General features: G+C 39.3%; 1 protein-coding gene across 7 annotated transcripts in view; it reads right to left on the reverse strand.

Annotated features, from left to right (window-relative positions):
* MGAT4D (MGAT4 family member D) overlaps positions 1–20885 on the reverse strand; it is a 39934-nt gene that overhangs the window by 12129 nt on the left and 6920 nt on the right. For 5 of the 7 annotated variants that reach the window (XM_055797416.1, XM_055797412.1, XM_055797411.1 and 2 more), the window contains 6 exons: positions 16517–16675; positions 12965–13105; positions 10900–11033; positions 8653–8699; positions 6421–6534; positions 5058–5133 (listed from right to left, as the gene is read on the reverse strand). In XM_055797416.1, coding sequence (XP_055653391.1) covers positions 5058–5133; positions 6421–6534; positions 8653–8699; positions 10900–11033; positions 12965–13105; positions 16517–16675 — 671 coding nt within the window. Of the gene's footprint in view, positions 1–5057; positions 5134–6420; positions 6535–8652; positions 8700–10899; positions 11034–12964; positions 13106–16516; positions 16676–17317; positions 17404–19224; positions 19289–20885 lie in introns of those variants that run through there. The other 2 variants (XM_055797413.1, XM_027784092.2) reach the window with 2 other exon arrangements.

A 20885-nucleotide genomic window follows, 5' to 3' on the forward strand; every position in this document is an offset into this window, starting at 1 on the left:
GAAGGCAAGTGGTAGTTTTATTGCTTGCAGAGGGGGTGGTGACGTTGCCGTGTGTAAGCGATAACTGGATTGTGTTTGACTGGTGTGCAGTGTGCACCGAAGCTGTGCCAAAGTACAGTGGATTGCTATTTAGCTTCTACATATATCTCTGTTTCAGTATCATTCACTAAGTATTTATTTACACAAGTGACTATAATGCCATGAGTGCTCCTCACTTTCTTGAGTAAGGACGGCCTCCGTACCTTAAGGGGATCTCACTTAACAGAAAACACGAAGCAAAAAGATAGAGGTTAAGGAAGAAGACAGCAGACAGTTTGTACTGAAGTTGTAGAAGCACTGGTAAGCAGCAGGAGCAAACTGTTTGAGAAGAGAGGCATCTAAAGCAAATGGATGGAAGATCTGTAGAGCAGCCTGGGCAGGCTTTGTCGTACCTAAAAGGTGACCGAGAAGAACTGTGGATGAGTCCTGAGACACTAGTAGAAAGCAAGTTGTTTCAGGGAATACTAGTCATGAAAGAAGGAACGTGCTGTGAATCGCACTGAAGGACAGGAATACACAGAGCTTTTGAGGTGTTATGAAGGCTGACGCCGAATACAGCAGTAGAGCCAGCTAGAGGATACTTGGAAAAGGAGACTGACATCCATCAAGGAAATGGGAAAGGCCTTGGCTGCATTTTTGCACGGCTTTCAGAGAAGAATAAGGGGATCTGAAAAGCCAGAAGCTGTTCCATTACTAAAGCTGAGGATAATGAGTCCAGACAAGGAGTTTAGAGGTAACAACACAAAGGAAATAAATGAATTCCAGAAATAATTAGGGAGCAAGTAATTCAAAGTTTGAATTCAGTACGGATGTGAAAAACACAGCCTTCAGGAGAATGCTGTTGGGATGCAGTGTAATGATACAGTTAATTTGATCTAACTGCTGTACTTTGTTGGCCCTGGGGCTTGCCTGGTGGTGCTGGAATCTGGTTCAGAAAGCTAAATAAGTAGGAAATGACTGTTAGGAGAGAAAAAAAAACCCAACCCATGGATTCCTGCTGGGTTTGTGTCCTCAACTGACTCAGCACAGAGTCAGCAGAGCTTCAGAGAGCAGACCCACAGGTTTTAGCTAAATTTGGCCATTATTGCAGGTGTAGGGGTGGCAGGGGAGAAATGCCTTGTCAACAGGGAACCCGGGAGGAAGCAGAACAAAGTTTGCAAAACAAGATTAAGAAATCTGGTTTGACCCTGTGAAGAGATCTGGTTTGACCCTGTTAGCTTTTGCTGATGGTAAGATAACAAAACCCAGACAGATGGAGACAAAACTGATCAAGATGAACGCATATTAACAGATTCTGAGATCTGGCGATGGCGCTGAGGTGACAGTTACGCAAAAGAGAACAACAGAAAAAAAAAAAACCAAACATGAACTTACAAGAAATTTTGCATAACATTAAGTAAGATAAGAGTATTATCCAGTAGCTACATGTAAAGGGAGAAGAACAAGGAATCAGAGAGTTTCAGAGAATACTTAGAAGGAAATTGAGGAGCACCCAAAAAAAGACAAAGGGCAAAAAGAGGAGTATCTCAAAAACCTAGTGAGACCACCGTATCGAGAAACACTAGAAGAAAGCATACACAAGTAGTAAAGATGAAAAATACAGAGGCTGTGATGTAAAGGGAGTGTGAATGTGGTTATGAACTGAGAGCAGTTTTGCATAGTGAGAAGCCCGAAACAGTCTTGTCTGAAATTGACATTAAAAGGTGAGTATTAGAGAATGTAGTTTGAAATCCTACGTAGCACAGGACGTTAAAAGTTATTTATTTAACCCTGTACTGAACCCTATAACTTGTGTTCAACTAAAGCACGTCTTCTTGAAAAGCATCTGCCATTGCTTAAGAGATTTCAGTATCGGTTCTTTTTCAGTAAGTTACACTATGTGTGATTATGAACGTTTAGGATGTGGTACCCAAATTCTACTTCCAGTTTTTCTGGCTTCAGCTTACAGTCACTTGTTTTTCATATGCTCTTATCTACCAAAGGAGATAATGCAGTGGTTGCACACAGCTGGATCCGGAAGTTTAAGATATGAACTGTCTATTCCACTTGCCCCATTGTCATGAGGACACCAGCAGAACACACAACCGCAGCTGATTTCCCTTCACTCATCAGCACTTGGGGATGAAAAAAAGATACAGGCGCAATAGCAAGGCTATGTACAGTTCCTAAATGATAGACAATAAATGGGTTTTCATTCATTTTTCTTACATGGGTTATCCATCTAAGAGAAGTAAAAACAAAGAAGCAGCAAAAAAATGGTAGCATACAATGGAAGTGTAGGCATCAGACAGGAAAGGATCTCCCTTTCGAAATTAGGGTATTTTTATATTTTGAATCACTGTTCAAATTGTGTGTGTGTGTTTGTATCAATACAAAGATTAGTAATGGGTGTGTGTGTGTGTCTGTATGTCTGTGTGTGTGACACTGGAGAAATTGTATTAATGGTATAATGGTGCACAGATAAGTGCTGCTGACAATATATGTTACCAGTATATACATCTATGTTACATATAAATGGACAAAGCTTCCCCAACCTCTACAAAGAAAAAAATAATGAGGTTGAAAAAAAGCATGGCAGTAGTTCAGTTAACTAAATTTGAAGTTTTTAACAGATTTTTAACTGAAGATACTAAAAGATCTATTTAATGCGTGGGGTTTTTTGGTTCATCTGAGTGCTAATAGAAAACACTTCCCCAAAACTGCTGTATCTGAGTTTCTTTCAGGTGCTTGCAGATTTGAAATGTTTAATTACTACAGAATGAACTAAGTCTACAGACACAAAGCACAAATTCATGTCCTCACTGCTAGGCTGGGATCCGAGCGCCTGCTTTTATGGCTACGTTAGATCCCATTATCTTGTCTCTGACATTATCACAAGTGTCTCAGGGGGTGGACTCCAGGAAGTGGAAACAAGTATTTGAAAGTTCTCTTCGTTTTTTATTGCTGATTAAGAAGACTTCACAGAAAAGCCTGAAAGAAGAAGTAGCTGGGGCGGGGCAGGGGGGGAGTAAAACCAGCAAAGTAGAAGGGATGCTTCAAGTAGAAGAGATGCTTTAAGCAGGAGAGCTTGAGATGACTGATAGGATTTATTGTCTATTTTCAAAGATTATGTTTGATTGGTAGGTAAGGTTCACCCACAGTGTAACCCCATTAGCTTTAATGGGCTTCACTTCACAAAGCTACTTCATTAAATCCTGATTCAGCAGTATCCTAGAATGAGTGTTTACGTATTTATTCAGCAAAGATCTTGCTTGACTCATGACATCAACTGTTCTGTAGCCATCAAGACTAATCATGTATGCTTATCTTCTTTTGAAATTCATAAGTTAATACCAGTCACCCAAATGATACTATTCCTGACAAAACATTAAATAAAATCTAAGCTAGATCAAGTGTTCCCTAAGATTGCTGAAGTAAATCTTTGTACCAGGCTGAGGAAAGGGATTTTTAAGTTATTTGCTTTCTGTTAATACAAGGCTTCCAAATGGAGGGAGATCATAACTAACTTCGTGGCAGCTTGTGTTCCTCCTTTTCACCTGTACTCAGGGCAGACCAGCATCTGTGCTACATCTACTCTACACCTGTACTCAGGGCAGACCAGCATCTGTGCTACATCTACTCTACACCTGTACTCAGGGCAGACCAACATCTGTGCTACAGAAGCGGCTACAGACTGGACACACAAATGAAGAAATGGATATACTAGGTAACGGTATGAGGAAGGCATAGTTTCTTTCTAAGAAAATTCTGAATGCAGCCATAACTGCCACTAGCCCATCACAATCCAGCTGTAACACAGTTCAGTCCTTATATAATACATATAGGGATATATATATAATATATCCAAATAACACAGTTCAGTCCTTATATGATGTCTCAGTTAAAAACCCCACATATTCTCAAAATTTCTTTAAAAATGGAAATACATAAGTAAGTAATTTCCATGCAAGCATGAATGCTCAGAGAACTTTGTAATAGAAAGGGCCATTAAGTATGCTTAACATTTCCCTTCACCGTGCCTTAATGCTCTAGTGCACTTAGAAGACTTGGGTAGCACTCTTGAAAACATATGAAAGTCATGGGAAAATACTTCATTTTCCAGTAAACCTTAACTGTTCAATAGATGGCATTTTTCTTTGTCCACCTGTCTCTTGTGCCAACGCCAGATTTCAGAACAGAGCACAGGCTCCTGAGCAGCCCAGCTGCAATGCTTTTGTGTTAAATGCTGACGAGACTTGCCCAAGATGCCAGCTCTGGTGGTCATCTGCTTCTGGTAATCTTGTGATGTACTTAAGTGATACAGAGTCTGAGGCCTGTTGGAGCAGGAGAAGACCCAGGAAAACCAAGAACTAAACAAAACGCTGTTCTGAGTTTTTTTTAAAAAACTGTTGACATTCATGAGCTACATGAAATTTTCTGGAGGTGTTCCATTATTGAACAGTCATGATAAATTTGGCAAACTCTGGTGGCGATTATCATCTTTGTGCAGTGCAAATTAACAAAAACCTAGAATGATGGCTAAACTTAAGCCTGAATGCATGGGGATCTTCTTAAAGTCTAATACTCTAAATCCTCTGGAGAATTTAGGATCTGTACCAGCTTGCAGTTTAACCTTGTCTCCAGCATCGCAACACCGGTACGTCTCCGTGCCTGTAAGGGGGTTTTGGTTCATTGTGATCTGGGCTACAACCTGGACCCACCACCACTCTTCTGTCTTGCTGCACCAAGTGAAAACACATTAAACTGACTTTCTTAACCTAATCAAATTAGGGTTTCATGCTTCAGTTACCTTTACTCAACCTCACAAATGACAGGAAGGTACAGATGGATTTAATCAAATAGTACCTGGCTGCAGGATGTATATAAACACAGAACGTTGTGGATGCTTGTAAAGACCACAGGCAAAATACACAGAAAATGACAACAGATTGCTGTTCTTCTCGAGGCCTTTGAAACAAATTAAAATTGCCAAATCAGCACAGATCTATTGCAGCTACTTAATGATAATATGAACATACCTGTAAATAAAATGTTCCCTTAGGCTGGGCATATAGCATTAAAAAGCTATAATCCAGATTCTGTTTAGTTCTCCACCTAAACATAAGCAGCAAATTCTGATAAGCTTTTTGGGGGGATTGCAAGAGTTATTTCTATAATAAAAGCATTTCTAATGCTTTGCAGTTTTTCCTCTACAGTAAAATTGTAAAGTTGAGCATTCTAACTCATTGTTAAGTGAATACAAATTCCTCTATAATCAGTGTAAACATTTGTAAACAATTGGACTTGCCTATAAAAGTTAACATTAACTAAGCAAAAAATTTTGATCTGTATTAATGCAGCCTGAAACTAAATGCCTAACAAGTACATTCATGTCAAATGACTTAAAGATTCTACTCATTACATTATGAACAGTAGAGGTCAGCACACAATGATTATTTAAAGATCAAAAATTAGGTACTTTTACTGATGAACAACACAGAAGCAGGCTGATAAGCTTCATTTTCAGGTTTAAATCTGTTTAAAACACAGATTTTTCTCTACAAAGTACAGTCTCTCATTTCACCAGATTATAAAGCTGATGTTTGCTATCAATGCTAAAAGACTAGAGGAATTAATCAATATTGGCATAAAAGTCTGATTCAAATCTAATCATATCTGAAACTTAAGTATAAATATGTAAACATGCTTATGCTCTGAAAGATAAAAGGTTTCTAAACCCAATATGCATACACTTGCTGATTTCCTCCAACCTAAACTGTCAGTAGTGCAGCTCTCTTGCTGCACTGTCGGGAAAACTTCTGACAAATTAGTTATTGCTGATTGAGAGAAAATTACTTTCCTCCAATAAATCAATTTTGTTGAATTATAATCTCTGTCTCAGTGAATTTGGGGCGCATGAGCGACTGAAATCACAGTTAGGATATATTATTAACAGTAGTATAAAATGTCCACGATCACCAAAAGTTAGGTCATTAATTAAACCCACAGTAGCTGTTACTAGTCAGCTAAGGGGCCACATGGGGTTTCCTTTGTGTGCTCACAGAGCATCTCCCTTACCTGTCACATAAAAGATTTTCCTATTTTTTCCTTTATGACCAGATCATCTAGCCTATCGCCCCTTGGCATGATCCATCTGGTTTAAAACCTGTGGGATGCCTAGAATCAAGACCCAGAGGAGAAGCCTTGGCTCTGACCCTGACACTGCTGTGCAGCACAGCTTTCCTCAAAAACCCCTTGTGTAATAATTTTTTTTAAAGTACACTTGCTGTCCATTAGCTCTGAAATACAAAAACATTATCATCTCAAACAGTGTTGACTTTTGCAGAATTTTCCGTTTTATACTCATAGCAAAAGTTCTTAGATTTTATACAGCTATCTTACCTTACTCTGTCCTCCGAATCCCCAAGTGTTTTCTTCAGGTTGGAAAGATCTGGGTAATAGGAAGCAGGAGGAGAAATAACCTCTAAGACTCCAGACTGGATTTCTGTGGGGAAGCTAAGAAGAGAAGCTTAGTGAGACCCCATTCCTCAAAATAACTTTTAAGGGCAACCACGCACAGCAGCTCCACAGAGTTACGTCTGTTCCTCCAGAAATGCAATTCACAACTCCAGCAAAGAAACTAAGTCACAGGGGTGGCAAATTAGGAACCAAGAAGGGGTCTTTGACAACCACCAGAACAGACAGGACAGTAACTCATCATGAGTCTCAGAAAACAGTGAAAAAAAGTGTGTCTCAGAAATCCTGCCCTTCCTGCGTCTATAGATGCCTACTTGTAATCCTGAGATAGTGGCCAGAATGCAGCAGTAATTCACAATCAAATCCACTATCTAGAACTACACACAACTGTTCCCCCTTGCATGACAGCTCCTCACACTTGCTTGAACTCTAATTTTATGTTCTAGCCAAAATTATACTGTCCTGGAGTGGGAGTTTGGTATGGGCACTGTGGATCTAGTCTCTGCTCCAAGGATTAAATTTTCCATTGAAAAAGTCATTGAAAAAATGTGTAATCGACTTTAGGAGCCAAATCTGGAAGTCAAATCTCCTCCTTCCTGCAGAATATGTGGGGGAAAAAAAGGATCACTGATGCTTATGAAAAAGAATCTCAGTCTTACTGTGTAACACTGACAAAGCATCCACTCTGGCCGAATTTTTTTCAAAAAACATAAATAAATCATAAAAATTAATTCACTTCTGGGGGAAATCTGCACCCTAAATACAGCCTGGAAAAACCCTGAGTGGAGCAGGATGTGCAGAAAAGCCTCAAAAGTGAAGCAAAAGGGCCACGTTTCCAATGATCTTCTTCAGGGTTTTCTGTTTTGTTTTATTTTGGGTGGGTGTCCATCTCTCTTGCCAAGTAACAAGCGACAGGACAAGAGGAAATGGCTTCAAATTGCATCACGGGAGGTTTAGACTGGATATTAGGAAAAACTTCTTCACTGAAAAGGTCAAGGATAGGAACAGGCTGCCCAGGGAGGAGGTTGGGTCACCATCCTTGGAGGTATTCAGAAGATGTGTAGAAGTGGCACTTAGGGACTTGGTTTAGTGGTGGGCTTGGCAGTCCTGGGTTAATGGTTGGACTCTATGATCTTAAGGGTCTTTTCCAACTAAATGATTCTATAATAAAACACTGATACAAAGACTGAGAGCTCTCTTGTAGTCATTTTAAAGAAGGAGAGAAGGGAAAGGCTGTTTCACCTCAAATACTGGCCAAAGTGGGGTCCTGTCAGAGTAACCACTTCACAAGTAAGTCTGCATCAAAGAAACCAGCAACACCAGTATGGCAGCATGATGCACATTTCATCTCTTGCTTCTTTCAGTCAGCTGGGCATCAGGGCCTTTAGCCTCACCTGTTTTGTGACTGTTGGCTACCCTCTACCATTTCTTAGAAAGCAGCTTTTGCAAGACAAAATAAACCTACTGAAGAGTGTATTTTTTTGCCCAAACATTTTAATTTAGTAGTTCCTCTCGAGCTGCTCTAAGGATTTTAACAGGCACAAGATGCTGTAAAAGTCTATAGGAAAGAACGATAGATAAGAGCAAGCAAAACTGCAGGGGGAACTAAGCCTTCATTTGACAGCTCTTGCAGTGATTTGGCATGGTAAAAAATACCCATCTCATGTTACCCGCCATAAAATAGTATTTCACGTTATAAACTTAATCCCATTGCTGTCCAAAGTCCATGCCTCTTCATGAAAAAGAGGCAAACGAGGAGACAAAGACAACTAGAAAACACGACAGACATCAGAATGCATTGCAGGGCTGTGAAGTCAGTGGGGACCTCACGCATGTAGCCTCAAGGTGCCTTGAATCGCATCGTTAACTTTGTGCAGAAAAGACTTCGGTTCAAGTAAATATTTAGCGGAGGCTTAAGCTGAGACCTTGTCTGATTAGTTAAGGCATATTTATGAAATAAGAAAAGGAAAATAAATCCTTCTGTTCTGAATTTCAGTATGTTACGATACACATAGTGAGTGCACCTTTGCCTCATTCATTAGCGGTACCATTTCAGTATGGCAGAGCTGTAATTTATTGCTGAAATGCTCTAACTCTTTCCATAAAACCTCAGAATGTCTTTACTCGCTGTTGGGTGTTACACTCTACAGGACTTACCTGGTTTTAACACTTTCTGCAACTCTGTTAACATACTGTGCATTCACCTGAAAGAAAAAAAAAAAAAAAAGAAGGGGAGGTTCATTTCAAGTCACCCATTTTTGTATTCAGCAACATTTTGTAGGGAATACTTATATGCAAACACTTCATTTTTATTCTTTTCATTCCAAATAAAAGCAGTATGTTATAGCAGCATTTCTACTGAAGGACAGTATCGCATTTTCAAGCCAACTGAACTTTCAACATAGTTGAGATTAGAACTGAACTATCTCCACTATGGTTTCTGCATTTTATTTTTTCACTGCTTCTGCAGGAGGCCAAGCCATTTTCTGCCTAAAGTTCTGTTCCAAAGCTTTCAGTTATGCCAGAAAATCAGTCATATGACCGTCAGTAAAAAGAGCCATTTCAGGTTGATCACCCCAAAATCACAAAGAAGCCTGAGGCTGTTGAGCTGTCACCTAAGCAAAATTTTCTAAGGCTAGCGATACTTAGAATTTTTATTTAGAGCTTCTTCCTAATATAACAAGCTTACAGCTCTTAGTCCGGAAATTTTGAGGACGTACTTATTCATTGCTGTTTCGTAAAGTAACAGTTTTAGTGTGCAAAACACATCTGTTAGCTATACTAAAGAGTGCTAAGTTTTATGGATGTGATTTCCAAAGCAATACAATACCTGCCTTGGCAGTTCAGATACTTTTTTTTAGATACTCGTTTTGTAAAAAATACTTGTTACCAGCTACATACTAAAATTGTAGTAAGTAAAAATGATGTGAAGTGGTAAGTAAAGAACTGTGCTAAGAAAAAAACACCCAAACCCCTGCAAATCACTTTCAGTCATTAAGTTACACTGACTTAACCTCTGATGTAAACATTTACATTGATCCTCTGAAACTTTCTGGGAAAAAAGGAGGTGTGGATCCATCATCAGTGAACACACCTGCCCTCCTCTCATCATAAAATGTTCCTATCACCTCTCACATCAGCACGATCAACCTGCTCTAATTTACTGCACGGCTGAAAAAAGGAAGCTGCAAGAACGCGACTTTGGGGATGGAAGAAAGGGGAAAGACCGATTTTTACAAATGTAGTTTAATCCTGAATTGGCTGAAATGGACTATTACTACAACCAAAGGTACTATTTGTTAAAAGTGCCCGGTTAGGACTGTCCACAGTGGGAGACTGTACTATTCAGATGTTAACCCTTAAAAACTCACGGAGCTCTCTGAAGCCCGGTAAGAGAAGTTTATCCTACTGGCAGCTAGGTAAAGCCCGTCGTTGCCAGGGCACTTCATTAGGAAATAGCGATTGTAAAATAAGTTCAGCTCCTGAGATTGATGCTTGAAGAGGATCCACAGTCACTAAAATCGGGCCTATCTACTTACCTCTGTGGTCCAAACAGAAAAGTGGAAGTCACGACCTAAATAAAATGAACTATGTTCTGTTTGACAGTATTACAGCTGCAAAAGCTGCTCTAAGTGATGACTGAACTAAAAAAGCAAACTTTAACAGTTAACGAACACTCGTATGAAATTTAATGTTCCTTATGGAAGGACAAAGAAATATGCAGAACAACTATGAAGTCTGAATAATCGCACAGTCTTTTTACCTTCAAGTAACTATCACTAGCTAATTCCCTTCTGTAGTTTTTTTTCCAATGTGATCAAGACATTTCGGAATGATAAAAAACGTCATTTACGCCTAATATTTTACCTTGACCACTGTTTACTTTCCTAAACATGGAATGGTTCAAGTCTCTGAACAGTTTTCTTTTTCACAAGAAAAGCCATCGCACACGAAGGCAGCGAGGCTCCCAGCATGTCAATGTCCTTTGTGAAGCATGGTACCAAACCAGCAGATAAATCATCTGAACTTTTGTTAGACCGAGTAAGTTTACTTTTTTCAGGTTCTAAGGAACTTTTCTGTGGAGGATTTGCATTTCGCTCTTGAAGTAGAATACTTTCAGAGAGAAATCATGAGTTGATAGGGGTTTATTTGAAAATCTGACTGCCACAACTGTGTTTGTAAATGTGATACGACTTCTTACCCTTCGGTCATCTGAGTTACAGTGGGTTTCCCACATATGAATGCCGAGGCACTAACTCCTCACTGCCTCCTCCAGCCCTGAAGAAACCCCCCCCAAAGGCCAAGCTAGCAGTGTTTTGCAGCCTCTCCTACACAATCACACTAAGACATAAATCTCCACATTGTCTTTCTATCAGCATACTGCACCTTTCCGCGCAGACTTACCTCTGCTACAAAGATGATTATTACACAGTCATTCTTCTGCTCTTCAGAAAGTTCATACAGTAGGGAATGCAGCGTATTAATCAGATAATCTTGTTTTTCCCTTTTCACGGTAGGAATACCCATCACCAGTGAAACTGCAAAGAAAAAAGTCCACAAACCATGTAATTTTAAGCCAGGTAAAGGGAAACTGAAAATACATTTTAATTCTATTACAATTAAATTACAATTTAATTGTGATGTGACCATGAGACTTGGTGACAGTTAATTCTCCTATAGTACTGTGACAGCATTTGCTTGATTACCTGGAAGGGGAGAACTTTGCTAACCAGCTATGTTCAGGTTAGACACACCTGTGCCTGTGTATAACCACCAGGTCTATGCTGCGTGGGCTGTCAACACTTGAGAACTTGGAGGTATTACCACCTCCAGCAAACACACAGGTATCTGCTGCTGAGTTTCAAAAGTGGGTATTGCAAAACAAGTGCTAGCTCTTGGTATAAAGTTGGAGGTCTGAGGAGTAAGAGTTAAACCGACACTGCTCCAGTGAGCAAGTTCTCACAAGAGGTGAGCGCTGTGTATCTCAGAAAGGGATCCAACTCAAAGGTTTTTCCAAGCTGTTTAATTAACATGAATCAATGGCTTTGACATAATCAATGATAAGAAGAAAGGACCTTGGATGTTATTGTTATTAAGAAGAAAGGAACCAAAATTGTCTCTGGCAAAGACTCTACTGGTAGCAAACCTGTGCTGTATTACATCTTTAGATTGCAAGCAGGACATCTCCATTTTCACTGGTGTGGGCATTAACCTAAACCAGTTACCTAATACAGCTCAGTAAACCTGTGGAATTCTTAGTCCTTGCAGATGATTCCTGTTCACCAAAACCTTGTGAGTCTGGTAAGGAAGCAGCAGACTTTGAAGGAGTAGGTGCAGTTAGTGACTTGCTCCAGACTTCACCACCCATGCCAGCATCAGCTCAAAAATGTCAGAAAAGTTCCGGCGTTCCTTCCCAGCACATAACCTGCTAAACCGTTGGGGTTTTGTTTGGATTTGCATGCCAAAGGTCAACCTGTACTTGTTAAACTGCCGTCTTGCTATTGTGATTTTCATGTACAAATAAATGAAAAGTAAACACAGAGCATTCTTTTATTACTTATTATTTTTCTTCCTTTTTTCCTTTCTTCTTTTTTCCCTTGCTTGTGAGTGTATCTGGTTTTCTGACGGTTTTTTGCAAACCCCTTTGCTGACAACCTCTGATCTCCTGCAGACTGACACCGATCTACGGGCGCTCCAGTGAGAACTACAGCACTCAATCACGTTGCTACAACTACACCTACTAATGAGAAGACTGCAAAAAGTTATCCATTGTCACAGGCAAGGGCAAGGATTTTTTATAGTTAAATCACAAGTGGTGCAAACGTTTCTTTATGTAAAATCACCCCTGACAAAAGTCAGAATTTCAACAAAATAGAAAACCCAGCAAATTGTTCCTTGTTCGCTTATCGCTTTTGAATGTTCTTTTTACCTATCACTTAACAGTGAGGAGAAGATGAAACTTTGTAATTTGTATATAGGAATTAATTATCATTTGTGCAGGTGTCACCTGATTTCTCATGAGGATGAAAAAGTTACATTGAAGATTTATTAATATCCTTTAAGCGAACATAACGCCTTTCCATTTGCTTCTAACCTTAGCAAACTGAGGGCATTATAAATTCTCCTTGGCTTCCTCACTCGTACTAATTTTGTGGGGGAAAAATGTCAGCTAATGCATCTTAGCTATATCAATATACAAGTAAAGTAAAAAATAACACTGTTTTTCAATGATGACTACTTTTTGTTGGTGTTTCAGAGTTTATCACAATACTTTGGGGTAAAAACTTGACATTTGGATGGGCATGGTAAAAGCGCTTTTGCCATCCCTGTTCAAATTTACTCCGTTTGGCAACATTATAAAGTTTAGGGAGAAAACCCACTCTGAACCGCAAACTTCATATGCTTCATTGCTAGAACTTAATATAAAATATAAACATATGGAAAATATAAGCCAAACTTTATTTCCTACCTCCAGTTCTCTGTCGCCCAAAAATAATATCTGGGAAAATGGCATCTTCATACTCTCGAAGGTGAGGTAGATAGTAGTACATGTTTGTAAGATGCATGGGGAGTTTTCTGGTAAGGTTTAACATTTTCCACTTCGTATCATCTTAAAGAAACAACAAACCCACACACACACATAAAATAAAAAGCCAGCAGTGAAGCCTATTATTTCAAACTGTCTTCCTCAACCGAATACTAGCAGATTACCACACACAAGGTTGTTCAGTCGGAACTATTCCTCAGAAGTGATTATATGTTACCCTCCTGTGGTAATAAACAGAGAATTGCCCAGTATGACACCTCACCCCAGGCGATGGTGCCCAGCTCCGAGCCTGAATGTCCTGGTAACTCTGCCTGCCCTTCCCTGTGCCTAAACCGCTGCAGGACCCAGCCATCTTAAAACACAACAGCAGTCATTTTAAAAGCAGCAGGAAAAAAAAAAAACCCCGAACACCTGGTTTGACTTTTGCACAGTTGGCAAGTGACTTTTTAAATGAAAAGAAATACAGGTTCTTATTCACAGCTTTCTTAATTACTTAACACTTAAGTGCTTTCCCAAAAAATGTAACAGAGGGTGGTTTTCAGGGCTCAAACACAAGTTCTCAGGTTAGAAAAAGTCCTACGGCAAAAAGGACAACCCCATTCAGGCCTTCAGAAACTACTCAAGAAACAAAACGAACTTAAGAGAAAAGTAGGGATATTTTTTTTCTTTAGCAGTTTAAAATAAAGATGAAAATAATCAGAATATTTATTCATGTTGAAATAACTCAAGTGTGACCTTATAAAAATAATCCTGTTCTTTCTCTTTTTTTCGTAAGCCATATAAAAACCAGATACCATTAATTTACTAATTTATCTTCCTTGATATATACATTCATGGATGTTCCAGTGGTGGCAAAAATTGTTTAGAACAGATTTAATAAAAACTTGAACAACTTAATTCTAACATCATTACAAAATTAATTATAAGCTTGAGAAAAAAAAAAAAAAAAGTGCTTAATGTACGATACCCATGGGGGCAGAAGCGATAATGCACCATGCCATTTTAAAAAAGGCATTTGAATGGCTTAAAATGAAGCTGTATTTATGAAGAATAGCAAATGGTCTTTCTCATATTTAAGAAAACTGCTTGGAAAGAAAACTGAAGATCACTCCAGACTTTATTTACCATCGTCTAAAGGCTTAAATCTTGCTTTCCTGACACAGGCAGCATATGGCTCTAGAATTCTGTCATTCTCCGTGGCTGAATTTTTCTGTACGCTCCTGGCTAGCTACAATGTGTACGTCTTTTTGCCCTGAAAGAAAAATAAAGCTCCCACGGATTTATCTAAGGTAATCATACTGCAGTGGGTGCCTCCTCCAGATGCCTTATCGGTTGTGCAAGGAGGCTGGTGCTAGGGCACGCCGCGATACCAGACCCACGCCTTAGCCTGAGCCAACAAAGTCATGTTAACAGCCCTGCAAGTCACAGAAAACTTGAAAATTATAGTTTCATAGTCAGGAAAGCCACAGAAGGTTTATTGACTTAGATGCACTGTTATTTTCCTAAGAAATGCCTCTAAGGTAACTCCTCCAATTTACCACCCTTCACAGTTACTTGCAACAAGTCCTACAAACAGCCACGTGCTCAGATCAGTGAAGCCCGAGGCTTACTGAGTGGGCAACATTTGTTTGAACTTTTTCAACTTCCAAAAGATATTCCCACTGAAAATTAGGACTCGACAGAGAGCTTCACCACTCTACAGAAAACTTTCAAAAAACAAAAATCCAAACCTATATACCTGTCCAGGCATTTGTGTATGAAAGAGAGACCCACAACTCCTCCCGCGCTGCTTTGCTGGAATTTTGCTGCATAGAAACTTTTTTTTTTTAAACCACCTTCATAACTTTTCAAGTATTTCCCGCTTTTATTTGGAAGCAGTACCTATCGAGGGTTGGGCAAGGGACTTTGGTTTTATAGCGTACAATAAACTTTTTCATTTTTGCTGTATGGTAAAACTTGGCTGGAATGGGAAACAGAAGAGGAAGTAAAAACAAAAGGAAAACTGTTCAGTGATTGTAAGAAATTTCAGCTTTGAACCCTGTGAACTGACAGCTTCAATGCTCTCCGATATCCAGCTGGCTCCAACAGGAATGAAGAGCAGAGGGAAGGGGAACTTGCACTCTCCTCTGCCGCTATCGGGCATCAGGCAGTAACTCCTCATCCGCAGGGTGTGGGGCTACTGGGGGCTGACACTGGGATCTCTGCCTAAAGCTCGTGAGGGGCCACAGCCCTGCCAACACTCAACCATTTGTTTATACGCATCTGAACAGTCCCAATGAATTAATATTGAACAAACAGACAAAAAGAGGCAGGGAAGAAGAAGATAACCAGCTGGCTACGCAAAGCTGGAACGCTCCTCGCTCCTTCTTCCCCTGTAACAATGCTGGGTAATTCCCTATTTTAATTTAACGCCAGCCCACGGTACTGAATGCAAATAAGGATTTTTAAAAAGTAGTTTTCAGTAGCATCCAGACTCTTTGAAGTCTTGATGTGTTGTGGAATGCCTCCAGCGCAGAGATGGATGCGCCTTCGAGTTCTCCTTCTCTCCCCTGGGAAGTAGCTCTTCCAGTCTGAAGAGGGAGGAAGGCAGATCCTGCACTACTGCATCATTACTTTTAGGGGACAGAGTCAAAGTGCCTGATCTATGGTACACAACTACACTGTGCAGACAGATGGGGATGGACAACAGTCTATAAGCAAGGATCTAATCTATTTTTAAATAAAAGTTTAAAAAACAAAAAAGTTTAAAAAGTTTTTTTACAGTTTTAAAAGAAGTTTAAAAAGAAGTTTAATGGGAAGAAGCCAGATCGCTAGAGTCAACTTAATTGCATGTTGGTGTCCATCTTAAAGCAAAACAAAACAAAAGGCAAAAAGCTGAGACACAGACACCCACCCCCCCACCCCCCCATCAAAGGTTTTCTTTTAATTGGCATCACTTGCAAGCATTCGCATTTTCTTCAGGTTATTAACAAACTACTTGCAAAACAAAAATAAATTCTAGAGGGAACATTCTTAGGCTGTACCCCCCCGCCAACATCACTCCACCTGGACAGCAGAGCGACAGGACTGCGGAACATCTGACGAGGTGTACCTGCCTTCCAGATTAGACACAGACCTAGTATTTATCAGAGTGTAGTCACATAGTAAAAGCTGGTAAAAATACCTTAGTCAGTGCTCTGCTGGCAGCAAGGGAGGGCTAAGCAGTGTAAGAAACCCCATTAGCAGCATGTACAGCTTTGCTGTGATGGCACCGCTGAAGTCTATTGTGTCCTCCCTTTTTTCTCTTATTTACTAACCAATCCCATTTAAAGAGGGGCTACAGATTACTTCCCCACCCTTCTTTTTTAAAGCAGAAACTTCTACCTAATGCTAATATAATCTAATCAATTATTTTTCTCCACACACCAGTGATAAAGCAACTTGAGCACACAAAACTTTGAACTGTTAACACAGTACATTTGTATACATACAAACCTGTATGATTTGTTAAGTTCATTCTTTTTGCAACTACATGTTTAATTTCATCTAGGGCACTGCTCAGTTCGTGCGATCTCTTTTTATTTTCCTTTTCAGCATACAATAGTCTCTGTCGAAGTTCCAGAAACTGGCTTTGGTACATGTCTAACTCATTTCCTGCAATGAGAACATAATTTCTTTTCAAAGAGGTGAATCATGCGATGGAATAAAGAAAAAGTTTAGGAGACAGTTCAGAAGACGTGACCAGAAGTGTATAAACAATAATAAAAGAGGCTGCTCACAGCTTATTCATGGAATGAAGAAGCCTGGAAGAGTATTAAAAAGTAGGGTTTAGGTAGCATAGCTGGGTAACGGCTTGAAACTGAAGACAAGAACAAGAATATGACATCCATAAAATGGAAAAAGGCAGAGAAAGACTACAGCTTGCAGGGGAAGGTGCTATCCAGGAAAGCCAACAGTATTTTTCACTAAAGTGACAAATCTCGATGACACTAAGATTAAAATACAGATATTAAGTATTCAGCCTTCATCTGCAAGTTAAAAAGCATCTGCAGTATATTAAGAACTATTAGTAAAGATGGTCATTTGCACTCTTGGATAATATTTAATTAGAGAACAACTGAAACCATGCTCTGGATTGAAGAATACCTTCATAATACGTAGCCCACCTTTGATGAAATACTCTACAATCGTATCAATATTACAAACACTGTCATGTTTTTCAGGCACCTCTGTTGTTCATTATCTTTAAGATAATGTTATGTTTACAGAAGATCCACTTTCCTGAGAAGCAAGTACCATTTGAACTTCCCCGATAGCACAGATGACATACAAGGCTCATACCGGTTGGTGCCTCCACTGCTCATTGCCACGAGAACAAAGAAAAGTTAGACTTATTAAAATGAATATTCAGTAATGTCACTCACTTTGCAATGGGAAGTAAAAAAAAAAACAAACCAGTGCAGAAGGGGCCTTCTACTTCACTTTAAAATGTTTTATAACGCTGGGGGGTTTTGGTGCTGTGTTTGTTTGGGGTTTTTTTAGTTAAATGTTGTTTAGGCACTTGATCCATTGACTGTGCTGAGTCCCATCCTTGGCAGGACTCATTTTCTCAGACCCATCATTATCCCTCAGCACTCCCAGTAAATTGCCAGGGAATCTAGCCTGTAAAAGAGACTAAGAGCAAAATGCGCAGATAATATAAATTCGTAAGGATTTGCAGAGGCATTTAAAACTGGAATTAATTTGTATTTTGGATAGACAGGGTTTTTTATTTACAGTAAACACAATCCCTTAATTTAATCAATAAATGTATGATTGAAAGACCTTGAAGTTTAAAACACTTAGGAAGAACGTAGCTAGAAAGAGAGAAGAAAACGTGTGATCTGCATTGTTATTATTATTATTGGTCTCACTAAAATTTTGAAGTATGTTTAGTAAAATGCCCGTAAAATGAATGCTTCCTAAAATTTTCTGACAGCCCTAAAAACATTTTAACTTGCAAGAAAGGCGTACATATCTAGCAGTATTTTGTACTATGCAACTATGAATGTATGTTTGGTGTTGTTGAAGGGAAGGGAAAACTGGATTATTTCAGCTGTGTGCAACAAGAAAGCTCTACTTCTTCCTATACAGCTATACTGTATATTATAATGTATTTCAATTATTAAACCGTTCTTATCTCAACCCTTGGGGTTTACCTTCCTTCCGATTCTCCTCCCCATCCCACCGGGGGGGGGGGGGGGCAGCACAGGGAGTGGCTGCGTGGTACCTAGTTGTTGGCTGGGGTTAAACCACGACACTGTAGGAATGCACTGTCTTGTTTTATGCTTTTCTTTAGCAGCTGTGTTTGCAATGCCATAATCCAATCTTTACCTTTTTGCTTTAGAATGTATATGAATAAAATGGAAACAGAAGGTTTAAGCTGATTTAGGTGACAGACACTAATCATACTGTTTTCACAGCAAGAAAGTGGTCCCAAATAAAGCATCAATACATGTAAACACAGTGGAGATTCATCTTGCAATTCCAAGACTAATTCAGAGGCATAAACTACAGATACAGTAATGGATGGATTATTTTTTTTTAAGTTCCAATTGCCTTTGTTAGGAGTTAGATAGCATCAAGTGCCAAGAAAATGTGGAGGTTTGATGCAGTAAAGTTCCATATGCTCCTGGGAAAGCGCAAACAAAATCAGCATGACCACAGTCTTAGGGTAAATACATGTTATCACAGGAGCAACTTACTGCTGCTGAAAAGGGAATAAATCATTCTGTATTGGAAGTGTTTCTTCATAAAACGTTGGAAAGACTTGTTCCATTGACATTTCCAGTGCTGTATAATGTAAAATTTTGCTAAAACAAAGCAAAATTCCCCTCAGTGCAATATGTTACAGAAGGAATCAGTACGGAAATCGCAGCAGAATAACATTGTAGTTCCTCTCTCCAGAATTCTTTCAATTATCCAGTGTTAGCGTGACTCAAAACTAGCGGTGTCACTACTGGGCTGACATTTTTGGTGAGCACCAAGTAACTGTATTTTTATTTTCTTGCTTACAGGCTATCAGTGAGTGCGCCCAAAGAAGCTGGCATTTGTCATCAGCCTTACCTAGTGCTTCAGGCAGAAGAGGGAAATAGCATTTTAGAGTCTTTCAGAATTGAAGCCTCTGTTCAGTTAGTAGAACAAGACTTTTAATAATTGCTTACCTCATCCGATTTTGACAGCTGGGGAAGCATGGGTTTGGCAAAAGGGATGTAGTATTCACTCACCCTTAGCAAAGAAGGAGTTTGTTATTATAAACATACACAGTTTAAAACAGAACCTGAAATGTTCTAGGTGTTACTAAAGCATAAGCAAATGAGCAGTATTAACTACCAGTAAACCTTTGACAGAAAATGAGTGTTTGGAAAGCAGTACTGAACTTTTTGTATTTTGCTATGCAATAAGGTGCTGCCATGAACAGTATTTGTTACCAATATAACCGTAGCAAGCTAAAGAGATAAAATTAGAAGCATTATGAAGCTAAATACTCTTAAATATTTATATGGTTATTAAGTTTAAATGGATTTTAGTGTGCGTGTGGAAAATGTTGCTCTTTAGGTATCGAAGGATCTACAGAGAACTAAATGAGCTGCTTGCACTAGCTGCTTGCAAAGAAGCAGACAGGGCATTTTCACAAATATAGCTGGTTCTGGCAAGGAGGGTCAGGAGAAAGGAGCTTTGGTTTTATCATGAAACACTGTCTGCCCCCAGCAAGAGCCCGACTTGGCAACACCTCGTCTACCAGCAGTTCTATCAGCAACAGGCAGCGTCAGGCTGCAAGTAGAAAATTGTGAGATGAGGACCTATGGCAAAACTATAAGAAGCAAATGAAGGTAAAGGCTTCTTTTCCCTTTGGTGAGCTGAAGATGAATCACTGCTGGGCTAAGAAAACCCTACTAGGAAATTTCAGTGGGGTTACAATTGGCTAAAAGTCTGGGCAGAAAACACCCCAACAACCAACACGCCAACCAGATGCAGTGACAGCACTCAAAGCTTTTTCAACAAAATTTCAGCTCTACTGCAGCATTTCCCCTGGCTGTTTACTACACATTGTCATATATACTTACAGCTACTGTAATTCTAAGATGGTGATACTTAAAATGCTTTTAAATGTGGTTGTTATTTCCTAATATATATAGATATATACAAAACTTTTTGCACCGGATACTGAAACTGTTAAGAAAGAACGCTCATTTCTAAAGCAAATACTCATTCTAAAAGTCAACTGATTTTTTTTCTTAGCTCAATGCACACATACTTCCTATTATCATAATATGCTTCCAGTTTTATTAACAACTGATTTCTGGCAATACCCAAGAGCTGCAAAACAATTCATCACTCCTAGCATTCAAAGAAAAAACAAAATAAAAGGAAAATTGGGAGTGGCAGAGAGTAGGGAAGAAAACATCCCAAAGTCTAGCAATGACTCTTGTTCTTATTTCTTGATTACAAGGCACGCTGTTGATAAAGACACCTAAGACCTGTTGATAAAGCACCTAAGACTCTTTCTTTCAGAAACTGAATTTTGTGTAATGCCTTCCTTGAAAGAAAACTACGTAAGCACACTTAACTGCAAAAGACCTTGTCATACTCTGCACTTGGAACCACTGCGCACTGTTCAGGTTAATGAAGCATATTAAACCACTGAGGCATGCATCGCACTAACAACTGTGGCTGTTTATTATCTTCCTGGAACTGATCTAAAATAGACCTTTCTCAATCCTGTTACACGCTTTGCAAGCTCGGGTATTGTTCTCTCAGAGTGGGGAGGGGGGAACAAAAATCCCCGAAACAATGCATCTGCCTTAGTTCAGAACAGCCAGTT

The sequence above is a fragment of the Falco peregrinus genome, chromosome 2 (assembly GCF_023634155.1).
Source record: "Falco peregrinus isolate bFalPer1 chromosome 2, bFalPer1.pri, whole genome shotgun sequence".
Lineage (NCBI taxonomy): Eukaryota > Metazoa > Chordata > Aves > Falconiformes > Falconidae > Falco > Falco peregrinus.